Source organism: Candoia aspera, chromosome 2 (genome assembly GCF_035149785.1).
Source record: "Candoia aspera isolate rCanAsp1 chromosome 2, rCanAsp1.hap2, whole genome shotgun sequence".
Taxonomy (NCBI): domain Eukaryota; kingdom Metazoa; phylum Chordata; class Lepidosauria; order Squamata; family Boidae; genus Candoia; species Candoia aspera.
The window spans coordinates 72743810-72762068 of NC_086154.1; the positions used below are offsets into that span (position 1 = coordinate 72743810).

The following is an 18259-nucleotide window of genomic DNA, read 5'->3' on the forward strand; positions in this document are numbered from 1 at the left end:
AACTGCAGGGACTTCTCCAGGCAGTCGCCAGGAGCCAACACTGACTCAAAGGCACAATAAACAAACAAATAAAAAATCAACCCCATGAGTTCCAATTATAGATGAATGATCAAGATGGGTATTATAAATGGGAAAGGGCTTATTAAAAATGTTGGTGATCAGAGTAATCAAGAAAGTTATAAAAAAGGAAGAAAAAGAGAATCCCTATGTCTAAAGATGCACCCACAAACAAATCTGCTTTATTTGCTTTGATGTAAATTTCTTTTCAGACAAATTGTCCCTGGCCCTTTAGGGGAATGTAAGCAAGTAAGAGGACAAAAGCAAAACAAACAAACAAACAAAAAACCCTGGGAGGATGGAACAGCCACATTTATGGCATTTGTGGAAAATATACTGCCAGCAATCAACCAGAGGCCCATAGCTGTGCCAGACCCATTGTCTGGGCAGTGAACCATCAGTATAGTCAGCCAGGGAGGGCATAGAGTCCACTATATTGAATACCCTTACAGGCCACCTAATCGGGGAGACCAGGTGAAAAAATTAAACTGATTTCACTTCCATTGAATTAATTAAATTAATACAATTGCATCCCATATAATTAACCATTCCTTTCTTAGCATTAAAAAAGAATAACTGAGATGTGCTGGAAGCTGATTCAAGCATTTGGAGGACGTGCAACATTCTTGTGGTATTCCTTCCCTCACTTAGCAATATTACTATATGCTTTTCCATACGCAGAATGAACAGCTAAAGGACCTAAACACAATGAATTTAATTGCATAACTTCTCAGTCTGGGTGGGTGTTTGTAGAATGCAGGGAAGCTGGATATCAGAAATGTCTTGCCCGTTCCCTGCTTATATTCATTTTGGGGTGGATCTCCCGTAGCAGAAAAGTTGGCTACGGAAGGTAGCCTGAAGTAATCTGGCTGAGGGGACTTTGGCCAATGGTGAGTGGGAGGCTTCTGGTTTCTCCTTAAGCTTGTATATCCCTGCTAAGCATTCTGCCTTTGAAAACATTCTCAGACATGACTCTCCAAACAGTCTCAAATCAATTGTGAATGCCTGAATATCCTGAATGCAAATTATAAGGAAGAAGAAAGGAGCCAAGTCAAATTTGAATTTACATACTTTTCGGTGTAGGTTTGCCATTAGCATTGCACATTTAGGATATGCAACCCCCTATTAAAACCTGGCACCTGAAACATCAGCACTCAGCTTTGAAAACAGGGAGCCAACTTGTGAATTAGTTTTGGGGCACTAGTTGCCTCATATCCACCAGATTCCTGATGCAAAGCTTACTTTGAGGCAATGATATAACTATATAACAAGTCCCTTCTCTTCTTTTGTCTATACTGAGGGCTAGAGGGTAGATATTATTAGGGGTGAGAGGAAAAATCCATTTTTGTCATCAAATTTCTCTGGCGTAGAAAGCTAAGGGAAGCACACAAAGTGTATGAAGGAAGACAGCATATGTGGCCAATGAAGACGAGAAGATGTAGGTGGGTGAGGAAGAAAGAACATGGTACAGGGAAATGAGGAAAGAGAATATATATACGTGATATGGGAGAATGGAAGGGGGAAGACAGTGGTAAACTCAAATGGTGGAAAGAGAGAGAGGGAACATGGTAGTTGGGTAGAGGAAAGCATAGCATATATAGGGTAGAGGTTTGGAGAAGACAGAACCCAGTGGATGGGTGAAAAGGAAAGCATATACAGAGCGGGTGGCTGGAGAAGAGAGAACATAGCAGTGGGTGCCAAGGAAACACCACATGTAGGTTGGTAAGAAAGGCCATTGTGGGTAGACTGGATAGGGAAGACAGAGTGTGTGGTAGGTGAGTGGGTTGGAAAGCATGAAGAATGGGAGGGGAAGATGAACAGCATATTACAGCAATGCTTCATTTTCCATATAACTTTTATATGAATATCTTGTACAAATAATTTGGTAGACTCCAGTCAGGGTGTCCGTCCTCCCTCCCTCCCTCCCTTTTAGTTACTATTCAGTAACTTATGTGATAACTTCTCAATGACCACTCTCAGCTTTCATAAATAACACATCCCCAAATCTGATTCAGCTGAACAGGCTCAGCTGAGCCTGCTCTAGAGGTTCAGGACACTTCCCTCTGCTCAGGTCAGCACTGAGGAAGATAGTCATGGGCTTTCCGACTGAAACGTAGTTGCTATGCAGATAAGGACCGAAAGGTCATTTGGCGATTCAACTCAACTTTCCTAGCAAAAGCCAGTGCACTGGTAGTGCCTTAAAGCTGACAAATGTGTCGGAAAGCTTTCGGGAAAAGACATGTTTCCTAGAAAACAAGGAAGGAAGTGCAAGCACTAAAAACAGAAGGAAAAAGAGAATGGATTGGAATCCCCAGTGAAGTTTTTTTTTTTAATTAATCAGGCCTGGCAGGTTTTGGATTAACACCACTTTCAAGGAACTATGAAAAGCAAACTTAAAGACACAAAAATATATAGTAAATATTAGAACATTTGCCATGCAGCAAAAAGATGAAAACGCTTGCTTTTCATGTTTTTTGACTTAAAAAACATCTGCATTATTACATAACTGCCATCAGAAACATTCTAAAAACATTCAAGTACATTTAAAAATTGCCTGTTTGATCTCCCTAAATCTAAAAAAGGCATATGGTCTCAAAAAGTGCTAATACATATTCACACTCTCAAAAATAAAAGCCGAAATATTATACAACCACTTTTGTTATTCAGTTGTATTCTTTTAAACAGTGTTATTGGTTATATAATGTATAGTCAAAGCCCTTGTAAAGTTCAATTATCTTCCATGAAACTAAAAAGGACTTTTGATCTCAGAAATAGTGGTACATATTTATGTCGATTTTTAAAAAAATAACCTATGTATCGGGATAGTGGTAACATCCTTGCTCACTAAACTGTGGGCTCATATTGTTAAAAAAATAAAGTGTCTTATATATACAGACCTATTTCTGATCTGTTTAAAAACCCTCCTGAACATCTCGACAACTGTGCTTTCCACTTATATACTACAGTTAAAACACGAAAAGCTGTATTAAGAAAAGACATAACCCTTATCTTTCTAAAACGTGGTTGTGACCTATTGCACTGAAATCTCAAGGTAAAATGTTAGAAAAAGAGCAGCTGTTATAAAATGGAATATTAATAAGTTATATGTACTTGCAGCTAGTACTGATGCATTCTTAAAAGAAAGCTTTATTTTTGTAAATGAACAACAGGAATCAAAATATTACTGGTGAAAAGTGAAGTGAAGAGTTGGGGGAAGGGAAAGGGATGGGGTCGGAGTGGGGGTGGGAAAATTGGGGAAGCAGGAGAGGAGCGAATGGGAAGAGAGAATGAAGGAGATGAAAACAAAACAAAGCAAAACAAAACAAAAAAGCTGTAAAAAGCAATTATTAAATCAAGGGAAGGTACTGAATGTCCTCATCCAGTCCTGCGGGGGCAAGGCTGTTTAGTGTCAGGATCCATTTAATCTTTCTTCTTAATAAGGAGATTACACAATTGTTCTTATATTGTTCCACAGCCCCAAAGTGTAGATCTGACACTTGATTTTTTTTTTGCATAAAGCATTTGACTTAAGGAAGGGAATTAATAAGATTCCCACAGAATATGAGTGGATTTTATTCATCCCTAAATTATGTAATTTTGATTTGATTTGGTTTCTTCAAATAGGCATGAAATAAATTAAGCAAAATAAGCAAACATAAGCAAATCGTCTTAATTAGGCACAACTTATCAAGCCCACAGACTGCAAACTGGGGTGCAGAATATGGTGTGTGATGTTGTTGTCCCACGAGCTTGTGACACAGATCTGTAAACATACCCTTAGGCAACTGCTGTATTTGTTTGTTGATGCAATTTGTATGGCTACTCAGCTCACCAATTCTGACTCTGGGCAGTGAATATAGGATTTTAAAGCATAAGAAAATATAAGCAATGAACATAAAAACCACAAAAGCAAAACATAAAATGGCACAAAATGAGGCGAAACCCAATGTGTGCAACAACCCAACCCATTTACCAGATGGGTTTACCCAGTGTCCTGGCCTCGGGCTGGGGGTGGGATGGGGGGACAAGTTTTTCTTAAGAGGCCTTATGGAAGACCATCAAGTTGGGGCCATCTGAGTATCAGGGCTATGCTATTCTAAAAGGAAGGCTTCATGAGAGAAAAGACACGTGTCTTGGGTCCCATTAGGTGACATTGTTTTGTAGAGGAAACTCAAAACATGCCCCCTATGTTGAATCTCATGGGGATGGGCCGACACAACTGAAGATAAGCTGTCCTGCAAAGAGCTTTGCCCTGTGCCATGCAAGGCTTTATAGGTGTTAACCAGCACCTTGAACTGTACCCAATGCATATAGGAAGGCAGTGAGCTCACGAAGTTATGAAGTTACATGAGCATACAGTGGTGTGCCCATAACTATGTACGCTTCTACATTCCAGATCAACTGTAGTTTCTGAAGCTACAGGGGCAGGTAACCAAGGCATGAAAGACCATGAGCACAGCCTCCTGACCCAGGAATGGGTGCAACTGGTACACAAGATAGAGTTGTGCAAAGATCCTCTTGGTCACAGCTGCTGCCTGCTCTTCAAGCAGAAAGCTATGCGTCTAAAAGGACCCCTAAAGTGCACACCAGTTCTATCTGGGGGAGGGCAACCCCATCTAGAACTAAAGATGGAGAAACTTCAGATGTGAGGGACCCTTGTAATGGGCTGTGAAATAATCTTGAGAGACAGGAGGAAGAGCCGCAGCCTAGACAATGGTCTGATAAGAGAAATCTGAGTCCAAAGCAGGAAGGGAGATAGAAAGCCTCCCAAACTGACCCTCCCTAGTTCTTTGGAATATAATGACAGGGGAGGGGAAAGGGCTTTCAGACTTGCAAGATTCTGTTATTGTAAAGGTAGTATTAGTATTAGTATTAGTATTCCAGGTTTTGGTTTACTGGTCTGGACTAACTTGAAGGGCTGACAGCCCTAAAACCCACAGCCACTCAGTTGAGCCAAAGCCTATTCATCCCCATCCAGACACTGGGAATGAAGGTCGATGGCACACTTCATTGGTCATCAATAGAAATGTATGTCACCAGCATATAATAATACTTAATTTTGTGCTGGTGGATGACCTCATCCAACAGCTTCATATAGATGTTAAATGGGAAGGGAGAGTATAGAGCCCCGAGGAACCCTGCAAAGCAGGGGTTTAGTGCTAGTTCTCTCTCCCCTACCAAGTGGAACTAGCCCCAAATGAAGGAGGAGAACCACCACAAGACTATACTCCCCACCTCCTAACCCCCAAAGCTGATCCAGAAGGATAACATGATCAGTGATATTAAAGGCCGCTGAAAGGGCCAGAACCTATATCCCATCCCACCAAAGGTGATCTATAAGTGCAATTAATGTAATTTCAGTGCTATGTTCCAGCCTGACACCACTGGAAAAGGTCCAGATAATCTGTTTCTCCCAAGGCCCTTTGAGCTGTAAACTGACATTCTCAACAATCTTCCCTAAAAAGGGAAGGTTAGAGACACAACAAAAATTGTCCAGAGCTTTTGGACCTAGAGATGGTCTTTTGAGTAGGGAATGGACCACTGACTCTTAAGAGCTGGTGGAACCACCCCTCCCTCAAAGATGCATTCACCCCTGCCTGGATATAACCAATGTCTCCCTGGATGCCTTGTCCAACCAAGAGGGATACGGAGCTAACACACAGGTGGCTGCACTTACAGCCCTGAGGACCCTGCCCACTTCATCAGGATCAGCAGCCTTGAACTCTTCCCAAGTAACCACAGTAGACCATGTCTCAGTCAACTCCAAGGAGCCTAAGCCTCTATAGTCCAACTCAGCGTGGATCTGAATGACTTTATTTATTTTCTATCCTGCCTTTATTATTTTTTATAAATAACTCAAGGTGGTAAACTCCCCACAACAACAACCCTGTGAAGTGAGTTGGGCTGAGAGAGCTTGACTGGTCCAAGATCACCCAGCCGGCTTTCATGTCTAAGGCGGGACTAGAACTCACAGTCTCCTGGTTTCTAGCCCGTTGCCTTAACCACTAGACGAGTGCCTCAGTTATCTTCACAGCGGCCCTTCAGACCTATGAGAGGCCAGTTTACCTTGGACAGGGCTGTCATCTGGATATCTGTGGACATGATAAAGTGGAAAAATAATTACATTTGGACACTGTTATCAGAATAAGGTAATTACTGTTTTAAAAGGTTCTTACCAAGGCTTAATTAGGTGTGCTTTTTGTTTGCCTCCAATGGCACTCCAGGCATCTCCTCCAAGTACCTCTCCCCCAAAGGGGAACCTCCCTGGGATCTCTGTGCAGAGAGAGTCCACAGAGGCCTGATTGAATTCCAGGCTGCTGCCGTACCGTCTTTCAAGGCAGCAATCAAGGCCTCAGAATCTCAGGAATGACACCAAGTTCCTTCTGAAACTCAGTAGGGTCCATCAGGTGCTTGGAGCAAACCAATTGTATTTTCCAAGATCAGGCTCTTCTGGAACACAAACAAAGGGAAGAATTGACCTCAGTAATGCTAGAGCAGGGGGGGTCTCAGATGATGAGTTGGGACTCCCAGGGGGCTGCACGCAACTTGGACCTCTAGGTTTTGACAGTGTTTCCATTCAGCCTGTGCAGCCAAAGGGGGAACATTGTCAAAACCAGCTGTAGGCTTGGTCCTCATTTTGCCTGTATAAGCCTGCAGTGGGTAGTTCAGGAATGCAAATTTGAGAACTGCTGATTATATACAGATTACAATGAAATTACTAAAATCATACAGTATAATATATTTATTTCTTATCCAACCCTGACTCCAGTTTTAGTCATTTATCATTTTAGGGGTGTATGGTACTGCAAAGTTAGAGACCCCAACCCTAAGGCATTCTCTTCCCAGCCTGAAACTATTGCTGTCTTCAGTGAAAACATCTGAAATCAATTGACATATTATCCAATGGAGGGGCTACTCAGGAGAAAGGAAGAAGTGACCATGAATCTGAATTCATGGGTTTCTAATCCAGTTATTGGGTTGGATGAGAAAAGATTCAGAAAGCAAGGAAAGGATAATCATGGAAGGGCCATGCCCAGGTTTCATATCATGGGCCTCTGGGGAAGGGGTCAAAAAAGTCAAGATGATGGCTCTGATTGTGTGATTGAAGCCCTACTCATTTTTTACATACATCATGCATGCTACACACATAAAAAAATGGGTGAGGCTTTGTTTGTAGGGTGATGGGTACCATCTTAACTTTTCTGATTCTCTCCTGCAGATACCCATCTTACATTTACAGCACCCTTCGGACTCTGTAAATTTATTTACAGTTAGGATAGGGATGTTGGATTTTATTTATTTATTTATTTATTTATTTATTTATCGAACTTCATCACTGCCCATCTCCCTCCCAAGGATTAAAGGAGAACTGGAGGAAAGTTGGGTATTTCATGACCTTGGTGAAGATTAGTTCTGCATCCCTTTCAATAGAGAATTTTCCCAGGAAACTAACAGCTTGATTTGCCTTTGCAGCTTGACATGCTTCTAGCTACATTCAGTAAAAAAACAGAAGCCAAACAGTTCTTTGAGGAAACTCATAAAATGGCAACAGAACTGTATTATCCAGAAACAATAGTGTAATTTTATTTTTATTTTAGCGTGGGTATATAGAGCCACCATATTCTATAACCTTTTCTGAGAAAGTGAAGTTAACTATAGTGTGGATTTTTCAAAATTCATATTGGCACCATTCTTTCTTTCATTAAAATGCATTACCACTGGCACATATTGCCATGTGTGCTGGGAGACATTTGATAAGACAGAAGATATTTAATGCTTTCCACCAGTGGAAAAAGTTACCGCTGAGGTTGGGGTGGGGAAAAGACAATGTAAAAATAAACCCCCCTGAATATGACAAATGTTTGATGGCAGGAAACAAATTGTTGCTTTCTGTCATAGGAAGATTTTTTTTTCTTGTTCTTTTACATTATAGTTTCTCCTTCAAATGTCATTTGAGTAGGAATATATCCCTGGTTGGATCTAATTATTTTGGCCATATTAGGTTGGAAAGACATCCCTTACATATGTACTCAGGATAGTTTTCCCCCATTTTTTTGTCTCAAGGCATTGGCACAGTGTGTGTAGAATTCAGACAGAAGTCACCCCTCCTGATGCAGGTGGTTCTGCTTGGGAAAGCTATTTTTTTTCACCATACTTCAATTTCACAGGGTGATGGTGTAAAGTTTCCTGGAGAAAGAGCAAGATATTGCTGTGATCCATACATAAATAGTAATTTCCTCTAAATTTCCTATCTCAAGTTTTCCCACCTGTGAATAGCATCTAGCTCTTGGAAAAACCATCATACCCGTGAAGTCCTTGCATGGTGCCTCTTAAGGATCTCCTGACCATTTTTAGCAATCCATTAAAATTGGATCTCAAATGGGATATTTCTAGGGATATTAAGATGATGGCAGCTGGAGCTTCAGCTCTTCTGCTCTTAGCACTAATACTGTTGCAGAATTATATCTCCCAATTTCCTGAAAGTTTTCTTCCCATATGGAAGAAGTCCCTGATTTTTCCAGGGAGCTTCATAACTTCTTTCCAATTTTTTTTGGTGCTATTTTTGAGCTAGCTTTATTATAGGGCCACAGATGACCAACAAGGAATGAGAAGATGAGCAGAATGGTCTGACTGAGGACAAGGGTGGAGAAGAAGTGTGAGAAATAGAGGAATAGGGATAGGGATAGATGGGGGGTAAACAGAGTGTGTGCTTGCATGTTAATGGATGGATCAATGGAAGCGTTTAGGATGTGTGTGAGGAACAGAGAGAGATTATGTTCAAGGATGATCCTAAAAAACTGATATAAGCTGGCATTTTGTTTTCTGTGGGTAGTCAAATAGTTAGCTTATTTCTTCAGCAGCAATATTGCCTTGTCTTCAGTTTCACGAGCAAGCTATGTGTCTCTGATCTTCTTTCCGTGCTGGGTGCAATTAAATATGTGGTTGATATTTGAAATTCAAACTCAGATTTTGCTTTGAATGTAGTTTCAGGAGGCAAATTGTTTTCCTTTCATGATTAGACAGATCTTGACAGGACCCATTTTAAGATTAGCCAGCCCCCCCCTACCCCAGGAGCCACTTTACTCTTATATCTTGCTTCTTTGCTTCACCAGGTACTGCATGCCAGTAAGGTGCCCCCTGCCTATAATTCATTAGATAAAATTTGATAAATATCTGTTGCAAGATGTGTTTCTTCAAATTTGGTATTTGGAGGGCTTTAAGGGGGAACTTGGCTATTGGTGGTTACTAGTTGTAAGTTATAGATCAGAACTGGATCCAGAATGCTCTAAAATCTTTAGTAAACAGTAATAGAGAAGGCATTATATACTGCCAGATCTCGTAATTCATATGCAACAATAAAAGCATAAAAAGAAATCAAATACCTAATGCCAAATAAATAATAAGACAGCAACAATCAAGTAAAAATAATTAAATAAAATAACATTCATATCAAATACCAAAATATTAGGTATTCATCAGTAATGGTGGCCAGTTTGGTGTAGTGCCAGAGAGCCAGTTTGGTGTAGTGGTTACCTTAGTGGTACCAGGCTAGAAACCAGGAGACGGTGAGCTAGTCCCACTTTAGGCATGGAGCCAGCTGGGTGACCTTGGGTCAGTCCCTCTCTCTCAGCCCTAGGAAGCAGGCAGTGGGAAACCACTTCCAAAAAACCTTGCCAAGAAAACTGCAGGGACTTGTCCATGCAGTGGCATTATTTCTCGAAGACCCCAGCAGTAAGCTGGAGATGCTGTTAATTCAGATGCCTTCTGATTCCAGGATTGTATCATCTATATTCTTTGACTTTTGATACCCAGTGGTACCCAGTGGAGAGCAGGTTCATGCACTTGAGGTCTTCCTGACTCATGGATTCTAATCCAGGAGCAGTTAGAAGCCACAGCCAGGAGGACTTTTGCCTAGCTTCGACTGGTTCATCAGTTGTGACCCTACCTGGAACAGGATGCTCTGAGGACAATCACACATGCTCTTGTCAGATCCCAAATAGATTACAGTAATTCACTGTACATGAGTCTGCCCTGCATGCTCATTGGCCAGTCTTAGTACTGCCACATTATCTGCTGCCACAGGAGCTGCGCTGGTTGCAGTGTGTTTCTGAGTGCAATTCAAGGTTCTGGCTGCTACTGTAAAGCCCTATAAGGGGCTGTCTTCTTAGCAGCATTTCTGCTTCCTTGGGCTGGAAAAACTGAATGGCCCAAGGTCACCCAGCTGGCTTTGTGGCTAAGGTGGGACTAGAACACAGAGACTCCTGGTTTCCAGTTTGACACCTTAACCACTACACCAAACTGACTTTTGGCAACGAAGGAGGGGGTGTTAAAAAAGGATCCACTCTGGGTGTCAAATATGCTAGGTATACCACTGTTCAGCCAAACTTCTCACACACATTTTTTAAATTATTTTTTTCTTTCCTACAGAGGCGCTTTCTCGATTGTCAGGAGGTGTGTGAAAGTGCTGTCAGGACAAGAATATGCTGCCAAGATCATAAACACCAAAAAGCTTTCAGCTCGCGGTAAGTGCTGCCTGGCTCTACTACTAGAATTTTTTTAACCTTGACTACATTATTAGTATGAACAGCATTAGTAATACCTTATCTATCTTATTTGCTTGGGATGCAACCTTGCTTGATGCATGTTTCAAGAAAACATGCACCCTAACCGGCCAGAGTCCCTCTTTTGGGGGAGATGGGCGGTAATTAAATTTGAATAATAAATACATAAATAAAAGAAGTCATACATGCTAATCTATCTACATGTACACACACTCACAAACACACATATTGTATATGCATATATATTACGCCCACTCGTACATACTGATGGACTAACAATAAGTGCAGGGCCAGAAAGAAATAGATTGAGATACCTCAGCAACTAGAACTTTGATAGTGTTGCCTAAAAACTTAAAATACTTTCCTACAACAATGGACCAAGATGCAGGACATGTGCAAACATCTACATATAGTTGAGAGCAGTAACTCCCACCTTCATTACTCTTCTATGACCTTTTCCCCACCTGTTCTTAATCATGGTGCAAAATATTGGTATGTGCATGCGTGTGTGCAGCTTCAAGTCAGTCCTGGCAACTGCGTGGACAAGTCTGCAGGGTTTTTTGGCAACATTTTTGGAAGTGGTTTGCCATTGGCTTCTTCCTAGAGCTGAGAGGGAGAGTGACCATCCCAAAGTCACCCAGACGGCTTCATGCCTAAGGCAGGACAAGAATACAAAGTCTCCTGGTTTCTAGCCTGACACCTTTAGCCATTATTCCGGATTGGCTCTCCCAAACATATTATAGCAACCTCTGTTTTCTGCTATGTCTCCACAATGTTGCCTTTACCTCATTTCCAGGCCATGAGTGCATTTAAATCAACTTCAGCTATATCAGTGTTAGTAGTATTTGTACTGTAAGAACAGCCTCAAGGTACATAAATCTGTTAGACTTTGCCACCTGTTAGCATGGAGGAAAGTCTGGTTAGTGGCAGTAGCTGGGTACAGAGGTGAAAACAGTAGGATTGAGATTAGTAATGGGGACAGAAAATGTCATGCTAGTAGCATTTTTCTGCAGCATACACTCTTTTTAAAAAGTACAGAGTTTATTCCTAGCTTTCCCAAGCATATCACTTTTTGTATGACTTTTCCAAAATACGTTTTGCTTTTACCATGTAATGTTGGAGAACATTACTGCCATTTGTGCCATGGTAGAATTAATACCAAGAGACTGCATTTCATTGTTGAACAGCGGCACATGCCAAAGGCTGCCTTGCACAGAGTCGTGATGGGATGAGGATAGAAACTAAAATTGAGTTCATTTCATTCAGATTGTCACTTCTTTAAAATTAAATGCAGGAAATATGACAACTATCCAGTCATATATTTAATAATGTTCTCCTTTGACACACAATTGTTTATTCATTTAAGTTATTTGTTAGATTTTTATCCCATCTTTGGAAAACAGCACTCCCCCCTCCATTTTTTCCTTGCTTTAACAACACTGTGTGGTAAGTTGAGTTGACCCAAAGTCACCCAGTAAGCTTCCATGGCTGAGGATGTATTTGAACATGGGTCTCCCCCGTCCTTAACCACTACACCATACTGGCTGTCATATAAAAACTTGGCCTTGAAGATTAAGTTTCAGTAGATCACAGCAAGGGAGCTGCTTGGGTATATGCAAACTGCAATCCAGAATCATGTTATCTACAAATGGTTTACTACCAGATTCCCATGCATATGTGCTTTATTTTACTAATTATGTATTTATTAAATAAACTCATATAGCTGCCCATCTATAAGAGGATCTCTGGGTGGTAAACAGAGATTAAAACATGATCCAAATTTACAGTCAATTAAAGAAAAACTAAGGTGAGCCCCCTGAAAGATCTCAGTAGTACTAACAACACATATGCCTATGCCAGAGCTCCATTAACAGCTCTGCTGCCTGGGGGTAAAAGCCAAGTCTTTACAGGCTTCCAGAAGCCAACAGGGTTAGGCCTGTCCCTATCTCAGGGGAGAGGCTGTTCCACAAGACAGGTATCATGACAGAGAAGGCATCTTTGGAACATCATCCCCCCACCAAGATTAGATTGTCCCTGTCCCTGCTGGCCTTCTGAAAGGCCTTAAAACTTGGTTTTGTGCCCAAGTCTGGGGCCCTGGATGTGTGGCAGAGCCCATCTCCTGGCTGTGTTGACTGTTGTTTGGACTATGCCTAGCTGCAATTTATATTCTGCATTTTATCTATTTTAAACTGCCTAGAGTCATGTACATTAGATGGGTGGCTATATAAATTGAAATAATAGTAATAGTAATCGTAATTATTTCACCAGTCTTTGACTGTGGATTTAATTGTAGATGATGATGATGATGATACCCATCAAATGAGACTGCTTTACTGATGGGACCTGGACCATGGTGGTGAAAACGATTGGGATAGGCAATCCTAGCTTTAAATATGACAACCAGCAACTTGAATTAGACTCAGAAGCCTGCTGGGAACTAGTGCAGCTCACTTAACAGCAAAGTTACATGGGTGTACTGTGGTGTGTGTGTGGTGTACTCTGTGTGTGTGTGTGTGTATACTCTGTGTGGTGTACTCTGTGTGTGTGTGTGGTGTGGTGAAGTACAAGCTGGGTTTCAAAGAGGCAGAGGAACTAGAGATCAAATTGCCAACATTCGCTGGATCATGGAGGAAGCAAGAGAGTTCCAGAAAAACATCTACTTCTGCTTCATTGACTGTGAAAGCCTTTGACTGTGTGGATCACAACAAACTCTGGCAAATTCTTAAAGAGATGGGAGTACCAGACCACTTTACCTGTCTCCTGAGAAACCTGTATGCAGGTCAAGAAGCAACAGTTAGAACCAGACATGGAACTACCAATTGGTTCAAAATTGGGAAAGGAGTATGACAAGGCTGTATTTTGTCACCCTGCTTATTTAACTTATATACAGAGTACATCATGAGAAATGATGGGCTGGATGAATCACAAGCTGGAATTAAGATTGCCAGAAGAAATTTCAACAACCTCAGATATGCAGATGATACCACCCTACTGGCAGAAAGTGAAGAGGAACTAAAGAGCCTCTTGATGAGGGTGAAAGAGGAGAGTGCAAAAGCTGGCTTGAAACTCAACATTAAAAAAACTAAGATCATGGCATTTGGTCCCACCACTTCCTGGTAAATAGAAGGGGAAGAAATGAAAGCAGTGACAGATTTTTTTTTCTTGGGCTCCAAGTTCACTGCAGATGGTGACTGCAGCCATGAAATTAAAAGATGCTTGCTCCTTGGGAGGAAAGCTATGGCAAACCTAGACAGCATATTAAAAAGCAGAGGCATCACCTTGACAACAAAGGTCCATATAATCAAAGCTATGGTTTTCCCAGGAGCGATGTATGGCTGTGAGAGTTGGACCATAAGGAAGGCTGAGTGCCAAAGAATTGATGCATTCAAACTGTGGCGCTGGAAAAGACTCTTGAGAGTCCCTTGGACTGCAAGGAGGTCAAATCAGTCAATCCTACAGGAAATCAACCCTGACTGTTCATTGGAAGGACAGATACTGAAGCTGAAGCTCAAATACTTTGGCCACCTAATGTGAAGAGAGGGCTCACTGGAAAAGACCCTGATGCTGGGAAAGACTGAAGGCAAAAGGAGAAGGGGACGGCAGAGGATGAGATGGTTAGATAGCATCACTGATGCAATGAACATGAATCTGAATAAATTCCGGGAGACAGTGGAGGACAGGAAGGCCTGGCGTGCTATGGCCCATGGGGTCACAAAGAGTCGGACACGATTTAACGACTGAACAACAACAACAACTGCGGTGTGCCCAATACTGCATGTCCCACTGCACTCTAGACAACTGAAGCTCTGAATGCTCTTCAAGGGCAGCCCCATGTAAAGTGTGTTGCAATAGTCCAAATGAGAGGTGACTAAGTCATGAGTGATGCCTCCCAACCTAGAAACAGGCACAGCTAGTGCACAAACTGCAATTGTGTGAAGGCTCTCCTGGCCATGGCTGCCACCTGCTCATCAAGCAGTAGCACGAGTCCAGAAGGACTCCAGATGGACCCTATCCAGAGTTAATGATGGAAATCACTAGATGCAGGGGGCCTAAAACCCACAGCCACTCAGTCTTGTCAGGGTTGAGCTGAAATGCTTGGTTCTTCCCCATCCAGACCTGCACAGCTTCCAGGCACTGAGAAAGCACATTGATAATATCACTTGAATGGCCCAGGGGAGAGATGAATAACTGAGTATCATTCACATACTGATGATACTTAACCCTATGTCAATGGATGTCCTCACCCAGCAGTTTCATGTAAATGTTAAATAGAAGGGGGGAGAGAATTGAGGCTTGTGGCACCCTACAAAGCAGAGATCCCCCTACCAATACCAACAGGAACTGCCTTTGGAGGAAGGAGGAGAACCCCCTACTCCCAATCCTCTCAGCTGGTCCAGAAGGATACTGTGATCAATAACACTGAAAGTACCCTTTGGAGTTGCAAGCCTACCACATTTTCAAGAACATTCCCCAAAAAGGGCAAGATGGAGACTGGATGAAAATGGTTAAGTACTGCTGAATCCAGGGATGACCTCTTGAGGAGGAGGCAGACCATCACCTCCTTCAAGCATGTGGAACCACCACCTCCCACCACCATTGCACTGTGGACCAGTAAAGATTTGGTGAGAACATTTTGAGCTCTCTTAGAATTTCACCCACAAAGCATTTGCAGGCCACATGTAATCCAGGGCTTCAGATTGCTACCTTTGCTCTAAAGGAAATTTTTGGCAAATTTCTTTTCCATCCCTTCTAAAAATGCCAGGATTGCTTATTTCTTTCCCTTTTCTAATCTCCACCCAATTTTTGCTCCATCTTTCTGCCCTTTATATCACTTCTCAGGCAAAGTCAGGCAGTTGATAAAGAGTGTTTTATAAGACACACCATCATTTCCTCCAGATTTGTCTATAGCAGGTTCTATACGACTTCTATGGGATTCAGCTAACCAGGCCCTGAAGAGCCACAGAACGCCAAAAAGTGATGTCACCCGAATGAAGGTAGCTCTCATATTTTAGCCCATGGGTCGGGGCTTATAGATTGGAATAAGACACAGAGTGCAAACACTCCTTAAACCCCCAAAACTAAAAACAAGCCTTGAAATATGCTTCTTTGGGGCAACGATTTGCAGGGTTTAAGGGGTGAGAATGGGAGTGGGCAGAAGCTGGGAAGCAAATGGCTAACATTCCTACTCCTATCACTATTATTGCTATTCCCAAATCCCAAATGTTCCAAAATTAACCTATTTGGGCAGTTTGGTGGGTAGATTACAAGTGGGAAGTTGTGGAAATTTAAGGCAGGAGGTTTTTCAAGGCAATTCACTTTTATTCCACCGAGGCTCGGACAGCAACGACTTTAATGCCAGCAATTAGGCCTTTGGCGAAGCCGTCCTGAACTTATGCCTTAGGTCACAATGTAAACATTTTTTGAGTTGAGGCATGGAGATTAGTCCCCAAAGCTGAGAAGGCCAGGAGGAAGAAGTGAGCATGGCCAAGAGAAACATCACAATGGATTAGGTTAACCTAACTACTGTACATTAAGTTAAATTAACTGAAGACAAGTAACGTATTTATTCTCCATAGCTTCAGTATTTTTTCTCTGCTGTCACATTAAGTATTTCAATTTGGTAGGAATTTTTGTAGCTGCATTCAAGACATGGGGAGGGAGACCTCCTGCCCTAGGCTTATGCAGAATAACTGGTATCCCACATTGCCTTTTTTCAATCTTTTATGCTATAGGAAGCAGAAAGATTTTGTTCAGCAAGGGAATTAAGAATCAGCCAACTATTTAATTCTTGCTGCTCCAAGGTAACTTTTTATTTGATTATGATTCAATTCAATATCCAATTTTCTAAATCACACAGACTTTTAAAACTATTTGTTCTAATGAGAATAGCCTTTGGGACCATCAACTTTCTGCCTTCTTGTATGTGAAAACTTGCTCTTTTGTTGGTTTCTACCATACCTTTTAAAAAAGATAAAATGAAGAGTGTTTTCACACATCACCTCTGAATCTCTGCTGCAATATCCTTGCTAATGCAGCAGAAAAACAGAGGAGAACATCTGTAGTGTCAGTAAGCATTCTGGCAATGTAAGCTTTACATTCACATTAGAAAGCTAGCTTTTAAGAGCTACTTTAAGACTCAAGTATGAAAACAACCCAAGATATGTCTCATCTTCCCCCCTAGGCATTATAGAAATGTGCACTGACTGAATGCCTTTCCTCACTTCCCCCTGACCATGGCACAAACCTGTCCTTGCAAGGACACCTTTTTCCTCAGTGACCACTTGATATTGCCTTTGTCTTGTCTCCAGCCCATGAATGATATAAGTTAAGTCCCCCATAGCTCCACTGGAGTTAAAATAGTCTATTCCCCCTTATTTTGCCCCCTGTCCAAAGGCAGTCTCAAGCTGTTTGGCTTTGTCACCCATTGTCTTGGAGTGAAGTCAGTGGCTGGCAGTCAATGGGAACAGAAACAATTCAGGCAGGAAAGGGATTGGCAAGGGAGAAACTTGAGGGAAAATAACATGCCAGGATAGTTTTATGAGGACCTATCCTTGGATTTTATTTTGATTCAGCAGTGAGGAAAGGTCTTTTGAATTCAGGCAACTGTCAAAGTTCACACCAGACATGGCAATAAATCTTAACTCTCCAGACACTTGACTCCATATTCAGAAAGTGGCTTACAGCAGAAGCTTCAGAGACACAATGTGATTAGATAAGTTGCTTTATGGCAGACCAGAAAGAAGAGTCATATACACAGAAGATCTGCCTACTGCAGAATGCAGAAATTGAGACTCTTGTTTGTCTGCTCAAAAGTTTAAATTCTAGACCTTTTTCTCCCACCTTTTGTGTCAAGGAATTTTTGACCATTCTTTTTCCAGCCTTGAGAGTCAGAGACATCTGCTCAGTGTTTACATAATAGTTCATAATGGCCCTGTCTGGCCTGAGCAGCTTTGGTTCTTGCCTCACTAGCTTCAGCTCTCATAGCTCCTGATGGGATCTCAGGGAAGTTTGTCTTCCAATCTGTATGCAGAAAGGCTCATTTTCAATCCACTGAAAGACCCCTGTGCGAGGCAACCATTAACTTTCTCACTGGGTTTGGTGGGTGTTGTAGTCCAATACATCTGGGAGATGCTATTAGGGAAGGCAATCTAGAGAGTCACTGCCAGTCAGAGTTTCTTAGGTAGACAAATAGTTGAGATCCATTGAAGGAAGCTTCATAGGTTTTTATCCCCTCTTTTCCATTTTGCAAGCTAAGAAGTTTGCTCTATTGGGGTTTCTATATTTTCTTAATAAATCGATGGTCAGTAAAAGAAAGGTGCTCCCCTAGTCATTCAAAAGGCTTTCTTTCACTTCAGGATGGCTTACCATTGGTTCTGGAAAACAAACTGTCCATATTTACTAATCTTATTTTTAAAAGTTGCAAAACAGATTAATTAATGCAGTGGCATGAGCCTCTATAGAGAAAAGGAGATTTTGTTTGCATGGAGAAGAATAAGCAGAGGGAGACATGATTCTTAGTCAAGGTATAGCGCCTCGGACTTTGTCTATGTTGCAGAGGACTGCCAAGAGAAAACAGCCACCAATCAGGTGAGGGGAAGCCCAAGAGACAGTGCCAGATTCTGCACAATGAGCTGCAAAAG

General features: G+C 41.7%; 1 protein-coding gene across 3 annotated transcripts in view; it reads left to right on the forward strand.

The window, feature by feature from the left end:
• The window catches only part of CAMK2A (calcium/calmodulin dependent protein kinase II alpha), a 162716-nt gene that overhangs the window by 24017 nt on the left and 120440 nt on the right, over window positions 1–18259 (forward strand). For all 3 annotated transcript variants that reach the window (XM_063292200.1, XM_063292202.1, XM_063292203.1), the window contains exon 2: window positions 10486–10580. In XM_063292200.1, coding sequence (XP_063148270.1) covers window positions 10486–10580 — 95 coding nt within the window. The remainder of the gene's footprint in view (window positions 1–10485; window positions 10581–18259) is intronic.